The 18,689-nt window shown below is 36.9% G+C and overlaps 1 protein-coding gene across 1 annotated transcript in view; it reads left to right on the top strand.

Annotated features, from left to right (window-relative positions):
• CD109 (CD109 molecule) overlaps positions 1 to 17,641 on the top strand; it is a 129,489-nt gene extending 111,848 nt beyond the window's left edge. Inside the window, exons 30-33 of the mRNA XM_041725239.1 lie at positions 4,663 to 4,805; positions 8,765 to 8,912; positions 10,580 to 10,682; positions 12,819 to 17,641. Coding sequence (XP_041581173.1) covers positions 4,663 to 4,805; positions 8,765 to 8,912; positions 10,580 to 10,682; positions 12,819 to 12,994 — 570 coding nt within the window. The 3' untranslated portion in view covers positions 12,995 to 17,641. The remainder of the gene's footprint in view (positions 1 to 4,662; positions 4,806 to 8,764; positions 8,913 to 10,579; positions 10,683 to 12,818) is intronic.
• The last annotated feature ends 1,048 nt before the right edge of the window (positions 17,642 to 18,689 follow it).

Below are 18,689 nucleotides of genomic sequence, written 5' to 3'. Positions count from 1 at the left end.
ACAGCAGCCAAATGGATTGATAATCTGAAAAATATTTCTCGAGTATTATATGCTTTTTGAAGTTTCCTAACTTCCAATATGATTCATGAGAGTTGTTGGAACTCCCATATTTTTTGTGAAAATACAGCTCAGGAATCTCAGTTTCTACTATGACTTGATAATGAATGGAATAAATTTTGCCTGTAACCTCTTAGTATTCATCTAACAATATAAAATTCAACATGGTATTATAAGGAATTGACTTGAAGATGGAAAATGTGTCCCTTTAATGTAAAATCTTATATAATTGCTGGCTAATTGAATTTAAATTAAAAAATAAAATCTTATATAATAGTAAATAAAACAATTAGAGCATGATACATTCAATGCTTTGCTATAAGAATAAAATCCAAAAAAAACTTACCCTTAATGGTGCAGAATGGATAAAGAAGATGTGGTTTATGTATACAATGGAATATTACTCAGCCATTAGAAATGACAAATACCCATCATTTGCTTCGACGTGGATGGAACAGGAGGGTATGCTGAGTGAAATAAGTCAATTGGAGAAGGACAAACATTATATGGTCTCATTCATTTGGGGAATATAAAAAATAGTGAAAGGGAATAAAGGGGAAAGGAGAAAAAATGAGTGGGAAATATCAGAAAGGGAGACAGAACATGAAAGACTCCTAACTCTGGGAAACGAACTAGGGGTGATGGAAGGGGAGGTGGGCGGGGGGTGGGGGTGACTGGGTGACGGGCACTGAGGTGAGCACTTGATGGGATGAGCACTGGGTGTTATTCTGTATGTTGGCAAATTGAACACCAATAAAAAATAAATTTATATAAAAAAAGAATAAAATGGAAGTAGTATGTAAAATCCTGAATGGAATAGTTATTATACTACTTAATACATTGAAAACTATAGGGACTTGACATAATCCTTTTGGAAACCAAAAATAATATGTTATAGGACCAAAAAAGGTTATGTGCTTGGTTAAAGTATACAAACCAAATAAACCCTGAAAGATTTACTGAGAAAGTTAAAAAAATGCTATTATAGAGAAAAGGTACTTCCAAAACCAGGACAACTGTTTTAGTTGAAAGAAAAAGTATACTTGCTGAGTAGGGCAGATAGATGGTCAGGTATAATTTCAAAACTTCCAAATAATTCTAAGATTATTTGTATAATATTCAAAGCACAGTTGTAAATGTTTTTTTAAAAGGCAAGGAAAAATGATCACAGTTAAAAGGACATATTCAACAAAAAGGATAGAAAGAGAAAAGAGTGAATAATTTATATTTATCTTTACTAACAGAGGCCATGTGAAAATTCTCATTCTCAAGCTGTCTTTTAAAGCAAACAGAATATCCAAAAGTAAATACACAGGATATTTTAGATGTAATTTAAAAATTATGTATACTTAAATCACCAGATTGGTTGGCATTCAGTCTTGATTAAACTGAATGTAGATAAATTACTGAAGCCAAATGAGTCTTAGCTGAGCTTGGAAGAACACAGGAGTAAATGTGGTACCTACTGGTCAGAATGCTCACTACTCCAAATCTGTATCAACAATGCAGAAAACAAAAGGTAGATACCTATAGACACTTCTTTTTTTTTTTTTCAAAAGTAATAAATGGCTTAATGCGAAAAGTCTCTCTTGCTTCTCCTATTTCACAGTTTCTTTTTCTTTTTTTTTTAATTTATTTTTTATTGGTGTTCAATTTGCCAACATACAGAATAACCCCCAGTGCCCATCACCCATTCACTCCCACCCCCCGCCCTCCTCCCCTTCTACCACCCCTAGTTTGTTTCCCAGAGTTAGGAGTCTTTATGTTCTGTCTCCCATTCTGATATTTCCCACACATTTCTTCTCCCTTCCCTTATATTCCCTTTCACTATTATTTATATTCCCCAAATGAATGAGAACATACACTGTTTGTCCTTCTCCGATTGACTTACTTCACTCAGCATAATACCCTCCAGTTCCATCCACGTTGAAGCAAATGGTGGGTATTTGTCATTTCTAATGGCTGAGTAATATTCCATTGTATACATAAACCACATCTTCTTTATCCATTCATCTTTCAATGGACACCGAGGCTCCTTCCACAGTTTGGCTATTGTGGCCATTGCTGCTATAAACATCGGGGTGCAGGTGTCCCGGTGTTTCATTGCATCTGTATCTTTGGGGTAAATCCCCAACAGTGCAATTGCTGGGTTGTAGGGCAGGTCTATTTTTAACTCTTTGAGGAACCTCCACACAGTTTTCCAAAGTGGCTGCACCAGTTCACATTCCCACCAACAGTGTAAGAGGGTTCCCTTTTCTCCGCATCCTCTCCAACATTTGTGGTTTCCTGCCTTGTTAATTTTTCTCAACTAATATCCGATAAAGGAGGAAAGACTATCCATTGGAAGAAAGAGAGTCTCTTCAATAAATGGTGCTGGGAAAATTGGACATCCACATGCAGAAGAATAAAACTAGACCACTCTCTTTTACCATACACAAAGATAAACTCAAAATGGATCTAAATGTGAGACAAGATTCCATCAAAATCCTAGAGGAGAACAGAGGCAACACCCTTTTTGAACTCGGCCACAGTAACTTCTTGCAAGATACATCCACGAAGGCAAAAGAAGCAAAAGCAAAAATGAACTATTGGGACTTCATCAAGATAAGAAGCTTTTGCACAGCAAAGGATACAGTCAACAAAACTAAAAGACAACCTACAGAATGGGAGAAGATATTTGCAAATGACATATCAGATAAAGGGCTAGTTTCCAAAATCTATAAAGAACTTATTAAACTCAACACCAAAGAAACAAACAATCCAATCATGAAATGGGCAAAAGACATGAAGAGAAATCTCACAGAGGAAGACATAGACATGGCCAACATGCACATGAGAAAATGCTCTGCATCACTTGCCATCAGGGAAATACAAATAAAACCACAATGAGATACCACCTCACAGCAGTGAGAATGGGGAAAATTAACAAGGCAAGAAACCTATAGACACTTCTTACAATGGAGAAACAAATTGTTAAATAGTTGGTCACCTGGGAATGTACTAAGAAAGGAAAGAAACCTCTCAGGTTTACAGTAAATGTTAATCTCTTTCAAGTACTAAAATGCTAAGCTGTTGGAAATAAACTGCAAGATGTTTCAAAGTTCTCTAAAAGAGCAGTTGAGCTTTTCGTGGGTCAAACGTTAACCCCAATACTAAGTTATAGATGCATATTAATTATGACCCAGAGGACAAAACTAGTAGTTCTTGTTTGTTTCCTATGACATTGGTCTCTAAAGGACGATTGCATGCCACGGGAAAGGGGATGATGGAAATAACAGAGATCATCTCTCCAGTTTTATGAAACCATTCTTCAGCTCCTCCAAGAATATTCTAAAATTTTAATTGTAGTTTAAGAAAGAGTTGGAGAATGTCCAGAGTGAGATAAGCAGAATGATCAAGTGGATGAAGGGATTCTATGAGCTGTGTGTAGCAGAATAAAAAGTTAGAACTCTTAGGTCTGAAAGATGAAGGCTTAAAAAGAAGATTTATTATTTATTTGTTTTTTAAATGATTTATTCATTTTAGAGATAGAGAGTGCAAGCAGGGGAAGGAGCAGAGGGCAAGGAGACAAGTAGACTCCACACTGAGCACAAAGCCCAGTGTGGGCTTGATCCCCCGACCCTAAGATCATGACCTGAGCCAAAATTAAGAGTTGGCTGCTTACCCGACTCAGCCACCCAGGTTCCCTAGAAAGATTTTTTTTTTTTAATGTGAAAATCTATAGAGGGACTAGATGTTTAGTTCTAAGGTGTGTGTGTGTGTGTGTGTGTGTGTGTGTGTGTGTGTGTGACTCAAGTGTAAGAGAATACATTTCATAGCAATGGTAAAGCTTATGAACCTTGGTATCAATGAAGGTGGAAGAGTTACAAAATTGAAATAGATTCCAATTCAACTTGGCATGAGGCAGGCGTAGGAAATTTTGAGTATATCTCCAAGCTTCTGATCTTAGGAACTGTTTGGGAAACAAAAAAAAAAAAAATCCAAATTTGACCTCACATTTGCCCAGTGTCACCACAGCACCTTTCACTAGTGGTAGGCACAGAGTATTTGCTGAAAAAGATCCAACTGTCTTGAAATCCATTATTTATTTTATCATCTTTTAAAAATATTGTACAACCAAAAAGAATACTGAACAGTTGAACAGTTTTCTGTTCAACCAGGGCTCTTAAATATTTTTGTTTTGATTTAGCTTCCTGAGTTTCTAAGGTTTCAGTTTGTGAAAAATGACACCAGTTGGGCAGCAGAGCTTAGAAATTGGTGGATGCTTTCAAGAAAGAAATGGGCAATTGTTTCACTTTTTCCCTAATGCGAATATTTTATGTTCTTTGAAAAAAAAAACAATACCTGTGAATATCATGAAGGTCTATACCTGTTCTGGAGTATTACCTAAAATTTTTCTCAATTTTTAAGATCATTCTTATGAACTTTTATAATATTTGTTAATGATACTTTGTTAGCTAGTAAAACTAATTTTTCTTTTTTTACAAATCTAGTTGCTTTTATCCTAAAAAGAATCATTATCTAATATTTAAAATATGTAATGATGGCAATTTATTGCTAATAATTGTGACTAACTTATTATTTATGCTTATTTATTTGTTGCAGTTTAATGTTATTTATAATGTGAAAGATTCGGGTTCTCAGAGAAGACGGAGATCCCTTCAAGACCAAGAAGCCTTTGATTTAGATGTTGTTGTAAAAGACAATAAAAATGATATCAATCACTTGAATTTGAATGTATGCACAAGGTTGGTATTGCCTTCAGTCCTTTCTCTTTTTTTTTTTTTTTTAAAAAAAAGATTTTTAAGATTGATTGATTTTTGAGAGGGAGAAAGAGTACATGTAATGGGGAGAAGGGCAGAGGGAGAGGAAGAGAGAAAGAACCCTAAGCAGAGGGAGAGGGAGAGAGAAAGAACCCTAAGCAGGCTCCATGCTCAGCTCTGAGCCTGATGTGGGGCTCAGTCTCACAACTCTGAGATCGTGACCTGAGCCAAAATCAAGAGTCAGATGCTTAACCAACTGAGCCACCCAGGCACCCCAGATTTGAAAATCTATATATATGTAGTTATCTAACTATATCAATATAAGGAGTTAATATTTAACAAAGATTTCAGTTATGTCATATACTTCAGATTACAAACTAGAAATATTGCTTAATTATATTTAAGTATTTTTTAATGTGTCCAGAATTATTTACAAGTTTTCCTTGTGTTTATAACTTTGAATAGAAAAATTTCATAAAATGTGGGTCTAATGAAAATTTTAAGTTAACCAATCATGTTTAATACTCTAAAAATCGGTATTTCTTGGTTAGTAATTTTCTCTTAAATAATTATTCCAGGTTTATGTTTAACCTTTAGTAGTATGCTTTACCCCAAGACTTCATAAGAACATGCAAGTTTAATGAAGAGAATAGTTTTTGTAGGCACAGTGAAAATGCTCCAGCTTAGAAGGTCTTCACCTTGGTTAAATAGGCACTTTTAGTTTCCAGGAGTACTTAATAAGGTGATTCTTTTTTTTTTTTTTTAATAAGGTGATTTTTAAATTCAGTCTGTATCCACACATCTGAGGATCTTGTTAAGTCAAAAGGAAAAGGGGTTCCAACTCAAATCTGCTGACTTCTCAGATTCAGTCTGTGAAGCTGCCTTCTTCAGCTTTCTTGGTCATTCTAATGCATACACAAGTTTGAGAGCAAATCCTTTAGAAGGTTCTTGAACATTCTAGGGTTGAACTCCCTAGTGTTCTGGTTGAAATTTGCTTGTTGTTGGGCTGGAAGCCACAGATGTGGTCCTGAGCTGCCAGATGTACTTTAAAGTCATCACTGGGTGTTTCTGCAGGTGGCTAACCTTTTAGCCATCACTTGAATCCAATCTCCTCCATTGCTGCTACCATCTTTACTATTTTTGGGCTTTAACGTTCATGATTTTGGTATAAAACTTCACATGTGTTTGTCCCTTCATTACTGGGCAGTTTTGACCCTCAATAGGGGGATATTAGACTTTCTTCAGTGGCTTCCTTTTTAGCTGAGAAGAACGTAGAACTCCCATTATTGTTTATGAAGCTTATGATTGGGTCCTTTTCCAGAATAATGGTATCAAGTTATTATTATTATTGTAAGTAATAATAAGCTACATTTATCACAAGCTTACATGCCAGACATTGTACCAAGGACTTTTCTTTAAATTTTTTTTTTTTTTTTATTTATGATAGTCACAGAGAGAGAGAGAGGGGCAGAGACACAGGCAGAGGGAGTAGCAGGCTCCATGCACCGGGAGCCCGATGTGGGATTCGATCCCGGGTCTCCAGGATCGCGCCCTGGGCCAAAGGCAGGCGCCAAACCGCTGCGCCACCCAGGGATCCCGGACTTTTCTTTAAAAAGATTTTATTTACTTATTAGAGAGAGAGAGAGAGGGAGAGAGAGAGAGAGAGAGAGAGAGGGAATGAGCAGGGTGGAGGGGCAGAGGGAGAGAAAGAGAGAAGCAGGCTCCTTGCTGAGCAGGGAGCCCACTGTGGGGCTCAAGCTCAGGACACTGGGATCATGACCTGAGCTGAAGGCAGATGCTTAACCACTGAACCATCCAGGAGCCCCTGTATCAAGCAGTTTTACATGTATCTCATTTAATCTTTACAATAACTTTACAAAGCAGGTAGTATTATTGTCCCTGCTTTTCTCATTCATTCATTCATTCATTCATTCATTCATTCATTCATTCATTCAGTAAATATCAGTTGAGTCTCCATTATGTGCCAAACACTGTGTCAGATGTTGGATGGTGATCTACAAAAGACACAGGCCCTGTCTTCATGGAAATTACTGTTTGGAGGTGAGACAGAGAGAAATTAATAAAAACATAACTTTTTAAAATTTAAATTCAGTTTGTTAACATACAGTATAACACCTAGTGCTCATCATGTCACGTCCCCTCCTTAGTGCCTGTCACCCGGTTACCGCATCCCCTCACCCACCTCCCCTTCAGTGACCTTCAGTTTGTTTCTCAGGAGTATCTCACGGTTTGTCTTCCTCTCTAATTTAAACTTAAATCTTCTAAATAAGCCTAAAATTCTAGTTTTGAAGTGGGCAAAGCAGAAAAGTCTTTGGAATTGTGAGAGGGAGTTTACCTAGGGAGGTTAATTGAAGAAACAGATAAGGAAAATTAGGTGAAAGTAGGATTCAGATCATGATGGGGACTCATTACTTATAAGGGCTCATGAAAGGATGCACAAGTCCCAGTCTTACCCTATCATCAGGAATCAGATGGGCAATAGCCTTTGATAGATGACTTTTCTCTTTTTTTGGGGAGAAACTAGAGAAGGGAACAGTTTTCATGTGAGAGTAGTAGTTTTATAGAGGGTTTGGATGCTGCTACGAGTCTTCTGAGAAAAATCTGATATGAATACAAATAACATTTTCAGTGAAATTTTTCAGTGGCACTTAATAAAAAGAAAAACTGATATTTTAGGCACTTTATTCCCATCAGTAGGGTTCAAGCCCTTACTCATCTCAGACAAGATTTTCTGTGTGTGGCATGGTCATTTGACAAATTCTGCTCTGGGCTGGTAGAAAGACCAGGTTAACCAAGGCACTTTTGATGATGTACTGAAAGTCATCATATTTAATTGGATTGGCTGTTCTTCTCATCTTAAATGTTTGCTCAGACACAAACCTCTGGCTGCAGTGGACTTATTAGTTTTCAAAAGCATCTCTTTTGGCTTAGTGCATCCCTCCACAGATGGTTTCACTTGTTTGGGATTGCTGAGCCAGCTGTTGTCGGCAGTTGTACTATACGGCTTTTCAATCAGTCATGTTTGGCAGCCATTGGTTTGTTGCTCTAAAAAGCAAGGTTCTCCACCAGCCCTTCTTGCTTTTGCCATCTGAAGGGACAACAGAAACCCACTTAACAATGTTCTGATCCTTTCACGTTGTAGACAGACTCCTTTCCATAACCACACTGGGCTCTTTCAACTCCAAACAAAAAGCTCTTGCCACCTATTCATTTTGGAAAACTGTTTATTTTAAAGGAGACCAAACACTGTTGGTGCCCAGATTGTTTGATGCTCACATTGTGTAGGACAGGGTGAGAGAACAATGTAGTGTAACAGAATTTTCCAAGGCTTGTAATTCCCACTAGGTGGCCAAAGAAAACACAGAATGTGCTCCAAGTACATTTTGAAGAACAAAGGGAAAGACTCTCCCTACTGGTCTTCTTTTTCTAAAACCAGATGAAGAAAAGATTGCTAAAGTTCTGGCGGTGGTCTGCTGCTAAGTGGTCAAGTTTTCAGTTTCTTTTTCAGTTCCTGGCTTTCAGCTGGAAAGCTTAGTGGTGCCAACTTCTGAAAAAATGAAAAATGCAATTCAATTTGGAATCCCCCCAGAACACAGAGTTGCCCACTGAAAGGGCATCCAGGTTGTGCTTGTTACAATATATGGGCCCAAGGTTGATACATTGCAGGCATTTCATGTCAAACAGATGCATTGCTAAGTCATTATTCCTCATGTGGTTGAAAATTATAAAAATTTCATATCTATAAGGAAAGGATTGCCAGTTTTATAATTTTCTATAGTGATTTTTTTTTTTTTTACTTCAACTAAACAGTAAGTACGTGGAATAACACTTGGAAGTTTTAATTTATATGTGAAGAGAGTTTGCCAGTAGCTTTAGGTTTTTCCTAAAGGATTTTCTTCTTTCCATCCTTTCCTCTGATTTAGATTTTTGGGCCCAGCTAGAAGTGGCATGGCTCTGATGGAAGTGAACCTCCTCAGTGGTTTTATGGTGCCTTCAGACGCGATTCCTCTGAGCGAGACAGTGAGGAAAGTGGAACATGATCATGGAAAACTCAACCTATATTTAGATTCTGTAAGTAGTAAAATGTAAGTTTTATGTGGTTAACTAGTGACAAGGCTGCCATTTACTGTGTTGGAAAGTATGCCCTACTCTAGGCCTATATCCTTTGTCTTTATTTCAACTTTATGTGTCCCCCGAATGACCCAAATGTGGCAACCTTATATTGTCTCCCCTAAAAAGCCATCACTATAAAATCAACTTAAAGACAAGGTTATTAATGATGAGCCTGATGAAAGTCTTGATAACTAAGTCACTATTTCATGTCAGATGTAAACCTATGTAAAAAATGGGTAGGAAATATCAGAAAGGGAGACAGAACATGAAGATTCCTAACTCTGGGAAATGAACTAGGGGTGGTGGAAGGGAAGGAGGGCGGGGGGTGGGGGTGAATGGGTGATGGGCACTGAGGGGGGCACTTGACGGGATGAGCACTGGGTGTTATTCTGTATGTTGGCAAATTGAACACCAATAAAAAAGAAATTTATTATTAAAAAAAATTGTCACATTGTAACTTCAAAAATTCTGTCCAGGTCTCAGTTTGAGAACCCCTCTGCCTTAGGGAATTGCTAAAATTATGTCTGTAAATGTTGACAATGAAAGCTTTAATTATGAGTTTTAAAATGCGTTCATGGAGCTTTTAATAAATCCCAAAGTGTTTAATATTCCTGCAATAAATATATATATTAGGTGCTTAAATCATAGAAGAATATTCTCGAGGTTTAGTCTTTATACAAATTATTATATGATTTTCATGTACTCTTCTCTTTGTTGTATGAAAATTACTGATCCAAAAATAAGGTGCATAAAATATATGAGAGAAACATAGTGAAGAATTCAAGACTGTAGTTGTATGTCTCAAAACTTCTGGGATATAACTTATTCTTTTTTTCTAACATCTCTGTGAAACTTTTAGGTTGAATCAAAATTGAGTTCTTAAGTGTTCTTAGGATTTCATGTTATATTGGGGGAATACCTATGTTTCTCATTCCACTTTTGCCCAGTAAGAATCAGAAATATTTTGCTTTAGCGATATGTACACTTAAAAAAAAAAAAAACTAGTTCCTGAACATTCTCATTTGTTTTAGGACTTCAAAAACCATTCTGGCCAAAACTCTGTTAAAAGTCATTCAAAATCTCTAGCTTGTTTCTCTGTTCAAGAGTTTTTATATATTACATACTGCTTGAATACCATGGGCTTGATTTTGAACATGAAACACAAGTTTAAGGTTTTTATTTAATAATGTGATTGGTTGTGGAACTTTCCTCTTACTGGGTGAGGTTGCTCCCCTGAGCTGAGAGCAATTCTTCAGAGAAGGGTGCTGCTGTGAGCTATCAGCAGCACCCAAGGTGGGTGCATTGCCTGAGGTGGGGATTAGATAAGGCACCAGGGCCCAGGAGCGTGCATCCATGGACTTGCTGCTTTCTTAACCTCTCTGATTCTCAGTATTGCTTTTGGTAAAATGGAAGTGAGTACAATACCTAATCTTAAGAATTGTTTTATGAGTTAAATGAGATAATTTATATAAAGTGCTTACTACCATAGTACTGGGCACATAGAAATTCTCCCTAAATGCTAGTCTCTATCATTTCCTAAAATGATAAGAAAAAGAAATGTCTTTTGCTTTATCATGAACACATCATCTGTCACCCCCTTAAGAGTCTTTTGTATTGTTTTCAAGGTAAATGAAACCCAGATTTGTGTTGATATTCCTGCTGTGAGAAACTTTAAAGTTTCAAACACACAAGATGCTTTGGTGTCCATCGTGGATTACTATGAACCGAGTAAGTGTGTTCTAGAGTTCCTAATACGTTAGAAGTTAAGCCAGACATTCATTTATTTCAAGTGGCCACCTATTTTGTGTGTGGGGAGGGTAGGAAGTGAAGTACAGGAGATGAGCTTTCCATTTAAATGAAAACAATTGATAATTTAAAAAAGTCACATGATAGCATTTAGCAGATGAATACAAAAAAGTCATTATCTTTCCTAATAAACTATTCCTCATGTTTCAGGTTTTTAAGTCACAATTCCAAAATTTACAAAGAAAAACTGACATAACTGTGAGTACAGTTATGTGCAGTTTCCAAGGTTTTGCCTCTGTTCCAAACATCCCTTCCATCTGTTTTCTATTTTAAAATGGGATTTCTTCAGGAGAGAAAATAAGCCTAATTTACAGTATAAAAGATTGGGATGGGTTAAGCTGAGTCTGTTGTTTTGCTAAAATTTATACATTATATCAGATTTTTTTTAGTATATCAAGAAGAAGATAGTCCTGTTTGGAAAATAACCTGAACTTCTTTGATTTTCCTGGTGACTTCCTACTTTATAAAATGTTAAATATTCCAGATGTGAAAGTGGAGATCTGGTTTGTAGATTACCCAAGTTAGGACTACTCTACACTCAGTCACAGAGTAACATTTTGAGAGTGTATGATTTCTGTAATTCTAAAAAGTTGTACTCTGAGTGAGTACTCCTGGTGGCTCAGAATCATTGAGTGCATTGAGAATCGTTAACATTTTGACGTGTTCTGTAGTTGTAGATAATTATACTCTAAAGTAAAATGGACTTATTAACATTAGAGGTATTTGATAGAGGATCATTGAAGATTAAGGTTAAGAACACCAGTTCTTTCTTCTTCTGAGTCAAGTCAGTTCTCAGCATTTGCCTCCTGGTGGAATTGGGGAAGAGCATTTGCCTAGGTTTGTATGGGAGGTTTGGGGAAGACACTGAGGACAGCATTTCTTTTCTGGTGGAATGATGGGATACACTGTGGAGACTCAGTGGTAGTGTTTTGTCATCCAACTTTGGAATTCAAACTAGTTGCAAAAATTCTCCAATTGATGTTTCTTCCGTAAATAGAGAATATTTTAAACATTCAAGAAACAAAATATTCAGCCTATGTAAATTTTTTTGGGGAAAGCAACTTATTTATGAGGGGGACATTTTCAAATGAAAATATGGGAAAGGTCAGAAATAATAAAAACCTGAAAACCCAGCTTTGAAGATCCTAAAATTAAAAAACATATAATAAAAAAAATACTTTAAAATATAACATTAAAAAATCATGAAGAAATCTGAAAATAGAATGTTTTTAAAAACTGTAAATATAAAAATCATATATGTCATATAGCAAGTTTACTATAGTGCTGTAGGTTTCTTTATCTAGCTCTAAAAGAATATTAGCTTATACTGTAAAATTTACCTAAGTGGATTAGTTTTTGGATGCTACCTGCTCAACATTTTGAAATATTGAGACGCATTACATATGCAGGCTTCTCCACATTTTTATATTTTATAATAAAGCCCATGTAAATCTTCTAATGATTTGAGCTTTGCTTGAATGCATAGAAAATTACACTCTAAAATAAACTCTCATGGAGGTTAAACAATTCTCAATCCAAAGTCCTTGTTCTGGGAAGAGATTGGTGTGTATGTGGGATTGCAGTGGGCTGCTGCAGTGTGTTTTCCCACTGAGTGCCGGCCAACTGCTGGTAGTGGACACCGTGCCAGGAAGGCATTGTTTCTTTCTTAGATTTGGTTAGCAGTGTGGGCCCCTCCTGAGCATTTCAGTTGTTTGTTTCTTTCTTTTTTTTTCCTTAAAGATTTTTATTTATTTATTCATGAGAGACACAGAGAGAGAGAGAGAGAGAGGCAGAGACTGGTGGAGGGAGAACCAGGCTCCCTGCAGGGAGCCTGATGCAGAACTCAATCCCAGGACCCCAGGATCATGTCCTGAGCTGAAGGCAGACGCTCCATCACTGAGCCACCCAGGCATCCCTTCAGTTGTTTCTTGTAAAGAAAAATACAATTATGTGAAGAATAGAAAATTCAGAGAAGTGTACTGAAATGCTCTTAAGTTTTGGCAGAGTATATGTTTCTAAACAAGTGATCCATGTAAACTAATATCTGCCTCCACACAGGGAGACAAGCAGTGAGGAGTTACAACTCAGAAGTGAAGCTGTCTCCTTGTGACCTCTGTGGGGATGATCATGGATGCAGTCCTTGTGAGAGAGGAGCAGCGGCCACTCCTTGTCATTCTACAGTCATTGTCGTGTTCTGTTTTATGCTGCTGTTCTCTATACAGCAGTGGCTGTGATTCATTTTATAAGGACTCCATGTAACATTGACATTTCTGGAAGTCATACGTGATTGTCTTGTCTTCATTACCAAGTATTGCTTCTATTTTTGAAAAACAATGTTTTTCTTCTTATGGGGTTGTGGGGGATGGTGCACAACAGGTCCTAGTGTGTATAGCTGCATAAATGCTGTCTTTACCTGACTTGTGTAGAACAAAAAAAAATCAGAGTCTTGCAGTTGTGCGTCTTTATTTCCCCACCTCTTAAAAATCATTTAAGGGTGTTTCATGGAGGTCATTTTTCCCAGAATAAAGGTGTTATTTTAGATTAGTTACTCTTTTTATTTCCTAGAAGAAATGAGCCTAGATTCTTAAGCATTACTATACACCAGTGTTGGCTTCAGCATTAAACACATTAAAGTCTGGGAACTGGGAGAAAGCAACCAGAAGGAGGAAATTGCTCTGTTCTGTTCCCACATCTATCCACCCCTACCTGCCAATCCTACCTTATCCCCAGTGGTCTCAGTATATCCTTCTTAATTGGATATCACTTCTTCTTTTATAGAATGTAGGAGGTGAGGGTTGTTTTTTTTTTTTTTTTAATTTTTAAGTGAAGTGGTGTTTTTTTTTCACCCAATCTTTATCTCATCCACCAATCTTTACCCTTCCTGTTTTTCTTTTGGAGAGGAGAGGGGGAATGTGTGGTTCAGAGCTTGAGAAGTTTATAGAAACCTGCCTTTGGGGGTCCTGGGTGCACTGCCCTCTCTCTCACTTCCTCATCCCCACACACTGGCTCTGTTTCAGGAATAAGAGTCAGAGGGCATGGCAGTATGTGCCCTAGGTGATTTAGACTAGAAGATCCTAGACCAGAAGATGCAGCTTTGTTAGGAATGGGGGACAGTTAACCAGGGTCCGACAAGATCCTGTGTAAGACACAGCCAGCTGGTCTCCCTGTTGTCTGTGAAAGAAGCTGGATCTTGGGATGCCTAGGTGGCTCAGAGGTTGAGTGCCTGCCTTCGGCCCAGGGCGTGATCCTGGAGCCTTGGGATGGAGTCCCACATCAGGCTCCTTGCATGGAGCCTGCTTCTCCCTCTGCCTGTGTCTCTGCCTCTCTCTCTCTCTCTCTGTGTCTCTCATGAACAAATAAATAAAATCTTAAAAAAAAAAAAAAGAAGCTGGATCTTGATGGGGACCAGGAGAGGTGAACATGACCACTGACCTGAAGTATGGTAGGGTGTTGCTCAGCATCCTGTAGAAGCTGTCTAGACTCAGGTGTCTGAGCATCAGACAGCCAGCTGTCTGGTAACATCTAATGCTTCTGAATCTTAAGATTTCTGAACTTTGACCACCTGGATAATTGGTTACCTTGTATTCTGAAGGGTAATATTAATTTATCTGGGTGAAAATTTTAAAGAAAAATTCCTTTTCTCCCATTCCTTTCCTTTTCCTCCTTTCTCTCTAACGTTCCTTCCTTCTTCCTTTCTTTTCCAAGCACATTGAAATATTTCAGATATATCAAAAATAAATTAAAGATCTCTTACTAAATCTAAGAAATGATTTAATTTTGCTCCTTAGTTCCATGGCATTTCTCTCCAGTGAACATGGAGAAAATAATTGCCATGAACTCCAACAGTATTTCAACTGTTTAAAAATGAATCCATCAAAAATAAAGTATGCAAATAATATATTTTAAAATTAATTTTTAAGACTTTTTTATCTTAGTGAATTTTAAGAAATTATAGTGGAGTGGATGTTCATAAATTGCTTTTAGGTATTTTGGATACCAAAGTAGGAGTTACCAACATTCAGTGTTTTAAAGCTTGAAACCTATAGAAAGTAGATCCTCAGAGAGTGCTCTATGGAGAGGAAGAAGATAAATATCAAATAAATAATCTTCTTGTATTTACTTTTAAGTGGATAAAAGCTTGTTCTGTTACACATTTGAAACAGTCTGATCTAAAAATAGCATTTGTATGTTTGGGCCTTCTGCTATGGTGTTTTTGGCCTTTATATCCTAGGACTTCTTAAGCATGAAAATATCCTCTGATTAAGGGGGAGAGTGTTGGCAAAGGATATTCTCCTCGCCTGCCTTGCCCAGGGAACCTTATCCTGACCACTGGTATCTTATATTCTTCAGTAAATAATTTATGCTGAACTTCTGGTGTAGTATATTGGGAAACACTAGAATGGAAAGGCCAGTGGAAGATAGCATGTATCTTTTTTAGGCCATATATCCTCATTTAAAAACTAGAACTCTAATACTTTTTTGTGAAGTACTTCAGGTTTCCAGATTAAAAAATCATCTTGTAACTTCTCATAATGCATCTCTTTTTATTATACATTTATTAAAAGTGGAGGAGGAAGAAGGGGAGGAGGAGGTAGAGTAAGACAGTTAGCTGTACTACATGGTGTGTAGGGCTATGGTGATGCCTTGTCTTTGTCCTTCTTTATATCTTTCTTAGAGAACTGACTTTGTTACATAGCGGTGGGGTGACATTAAAAGTGATTAAAAAGCCACAGGCAAAAAAAAAAAAAAAAAAAAGCCACAGGCAGAAGGGAAAAGGAGGACATATGGTAGTAATAACTAATAGTATAGACTATTTTATTTTCTTCATATTAAAAAAACCTCATTTTACCTTTAAGTTTGCTTATGCTGAGATTCTTCTGTTTAGAATGCCACCCATTTCATTTCCTGATATGAACTAATGTAAAATCTCCCCTTCTCTTTTACCGAATGGGAAACATTAAGACACCAGCATATGTCACTTCTGGTTTTGACTGGCCAGTGGTTCCAGAGACTGAATAACTAGCAGCCAAACAATTCAAAGATAGAACAACACTTTTATATGGGGTTTCCCCATCCTACTACCTTCACTTAGAATTCTAAAGAAGAAACTAAGGCAACCAACAATTTGTTTGCTGTGTCTATGATTTCAGAAAAAACATGGCCGGTTGATGAAATGCTTTTTTTTTATTGTATGGTTCTATTATACTTTATATCTTTAAAGTACTGTAACAATAGTATCTTTGGTTTAGTATTTTGGGTAAACTGTAATATGAGGAGTGTTGTGCTAATATAAAATCCAGATATATGCCTATTACCTAACAATATTACTTATATATGCAATATCATATCCTACATGTGGGGATTTTCAGAACTGTAGATAGCATAATTATCCCTGCTCCCATTCTTTTGAGCCTGGGTATAGTTATTTTTTAAAATTTATATTTAGCCCTGATTTCTGTTAATGTAAAATATAGTTATAAATAGTCTGATACTGTAGTACCAATTATCTTTGATATAATTCAATTATTTAATTCAACATTTCTGGCTATCCTATGACATTTAAAGAAAATTGGAGCTATCATTTTTCTTTGTTATCTTCAGAAAAAGGTATTTTATTAACCAGCTGGCATATAATCTAGAGTTTTTGTGACATCCTTACTTTTTTCTCATTTGCTTTATTGAAGTTTAATACTGATTTCTGTGGAAATATGTTGTAAATACCTACTCGACAAGGTTTCTTAACATAAAGACAGTACTTATTTGAATTTGCCAGATGGCTACCATGGGTCCAGATGCTATTAAATATTCCTAGGGGCATATTTTCTTGCACAGTTCAAGTCTGAGACATTATAGTAAGTGGACTTGCTCTTGGTTCAGCTTCAAAAACTATTCTACTTTCGGTAGAGGCTTCTGTTAGACAGAAGAGTATATTCCTCATTTTTTGTTTTGTTTTGTTTTGTTTTCAGACTCCAATAAAGCACAGCACTTTTAAGAACTTAAAGAGTTAATATCGTCTATTCAAATGATATTTATGTTAATAGTCAATATCTTATGTTACATTGGGAGTAATTTGAGGTGCAATTATTTTTATCACTACTTTGAATAGAGTACTGTTTTCCTACTTTCTTCCAGAAACTAACCAGTAAATATAAATTTTTAATTAAGGATACATTAGTGAGAGTAGGCTTGTTTCAAAACTATTTCTAGCCAGTGTGTTTTTGTATGCCTCATCAAAAGACAGTGCCATTTGCATCATTCCATAAACTATCATTTTCATTTCAGTTATTGTAACCCGGGAAAATAGATATTTTGTAGATGATTTCTGTGCTTTTCACTTCAAAGGACACGTTCACATTGATATGTGCATATCTCTGTAATAGGGATGAATGATTCTGATATATGTATTGCTTCATATTTAAGAATAATTTTATCTCATGTTGTCATGAGGCTATGATTTACCACTCTTCTGTCCAGTGCGTTGAATTAGTGGTAGAGGGTAGTGCCATGTTCATTTGTAGATCTTTAAGATTTATTTTTGATAGCTTCAGTAGAATGTGGCTCTTTTTTGGTCCTTCCAGGCTTTCTGTTTTAGAGTTTTAGTAGGGTGCAGCTGATGTAGTAGAGTCAATTTGTTTTCTACACAGGAAGCTTTGTACAATTTTATTCATTTCCCCTACCTTAAGCATCTCTTTTGCATATGAGAAGAATACTGTTGAAATAAAACATTATTTTCCCCCAAATTAAAGCATTGTATGCTAGTCAAAGTGATTCTGAAAGTTTAAATTTTAAATGTTAGGATGTTTATGTTATTGTTAATTGTATTCTGTTATGTATTCAGTAGGAAATCATGGCTTATCAATAAAAAATAAAATTCCCATCTATTATTATCAGTGTTCTTTTTATTTTAGTTTAAATAATGTCTATCACATCTCCTTGACCTAAACCTATTTAACTGTGAGAAATGAGATGTCGGAGAGTGGTTTATTGTGTTACAGGAGTTTGACATGAGTGAGGTGAAAGGAGCAACCACCAACCTGCTTCACCTCCCTCCTTATGCTTTGCTTCTGGGTTGAAGTAGGGTCTGTGGAGAGGTAAGTGATAAACCAATAAAAAAATGTGAAATGAGGACCCACTCACTCAACTTGTGGAAATTTTATAGAAACAGAGAATACACAGTTTGTGTACACAAAAGAAGGGAGGCATGGATGGGTTCCTGTGAGTCTGAGGTTATCTCTAATTCTCACAGTGGACCAGAGGTAGTGCTTGGCTTTGAGAGTTGTTGGATTCTCTTCCCCTTCCTGCTATTGCTTGGGTCATCTTTTCTGCTAAGGTGATCTAAAATTGGACCTTAAAGAAGATCCAGGTAACAATTTATTTGAGGTCACTAGTGATAAATCCAGATTCAGGAGAGTCAGAGATGGGGCATTGTGCCCCTTGATATAGTCACGCTGCACAGGCACATGAGGCATCACCCCCAGACTTTTGCAGTGTCCCCACAAGGGACGCTGCCAGGAGAGGAGGTAGTGGGTGTATTCTCGCAGCTTTCTCTAGGCTCTCTTCCTCTTCTCCCGCAGCTTTTATCTGTGTTCTCATCCTGAAGCTCCCACCTTCACTTCTCCTCTCAGAAATCTGCAAGTGCTAAGGTTCCCTTCTGCCTTCCATTTTCTCTTGGTCTCATGTGAGCAGCCAGCCAAAGCTTTCTGTCCTCTGCCTGTTCTGCTGCTGGGTCATGTCCCTAGGGTGGAGGAGTGATGAAAACCCTTTGGATGATTCTCCACTCTGATTGGTAGTTGGCTTTTATTCTCTTGTAGGTTATCCTGGTGATCTAAAAGGTCAGACAACTGCATGAAATCAGGATGGAGACATTAAATGGCAGAAGACACGAACAAGGCTTGATGGTTCAGCAAAGTATGAGTCAGTGATGAGAGA

The sequence above is a fragment of the Vulpes lagopus genome, chromosome 1 (assembly GCF_018345385.1).
Source record: "Vulpes lagopus strain Blue_001 chromosome 1, ASM1834538v1, whole genome shotgun sequence".
Taxonomy (NCBI): domain Eukaryota; kingdom Metazoa; phylum Chordata; class Mammalia; order Carnivora; family Canidae; genus Vulpes; species Vulpes lagopus.
Note: the sequence above shows the minus strand (reverse complement) of the source record. Positions and strands in the feature narration are given on the sequence as shown.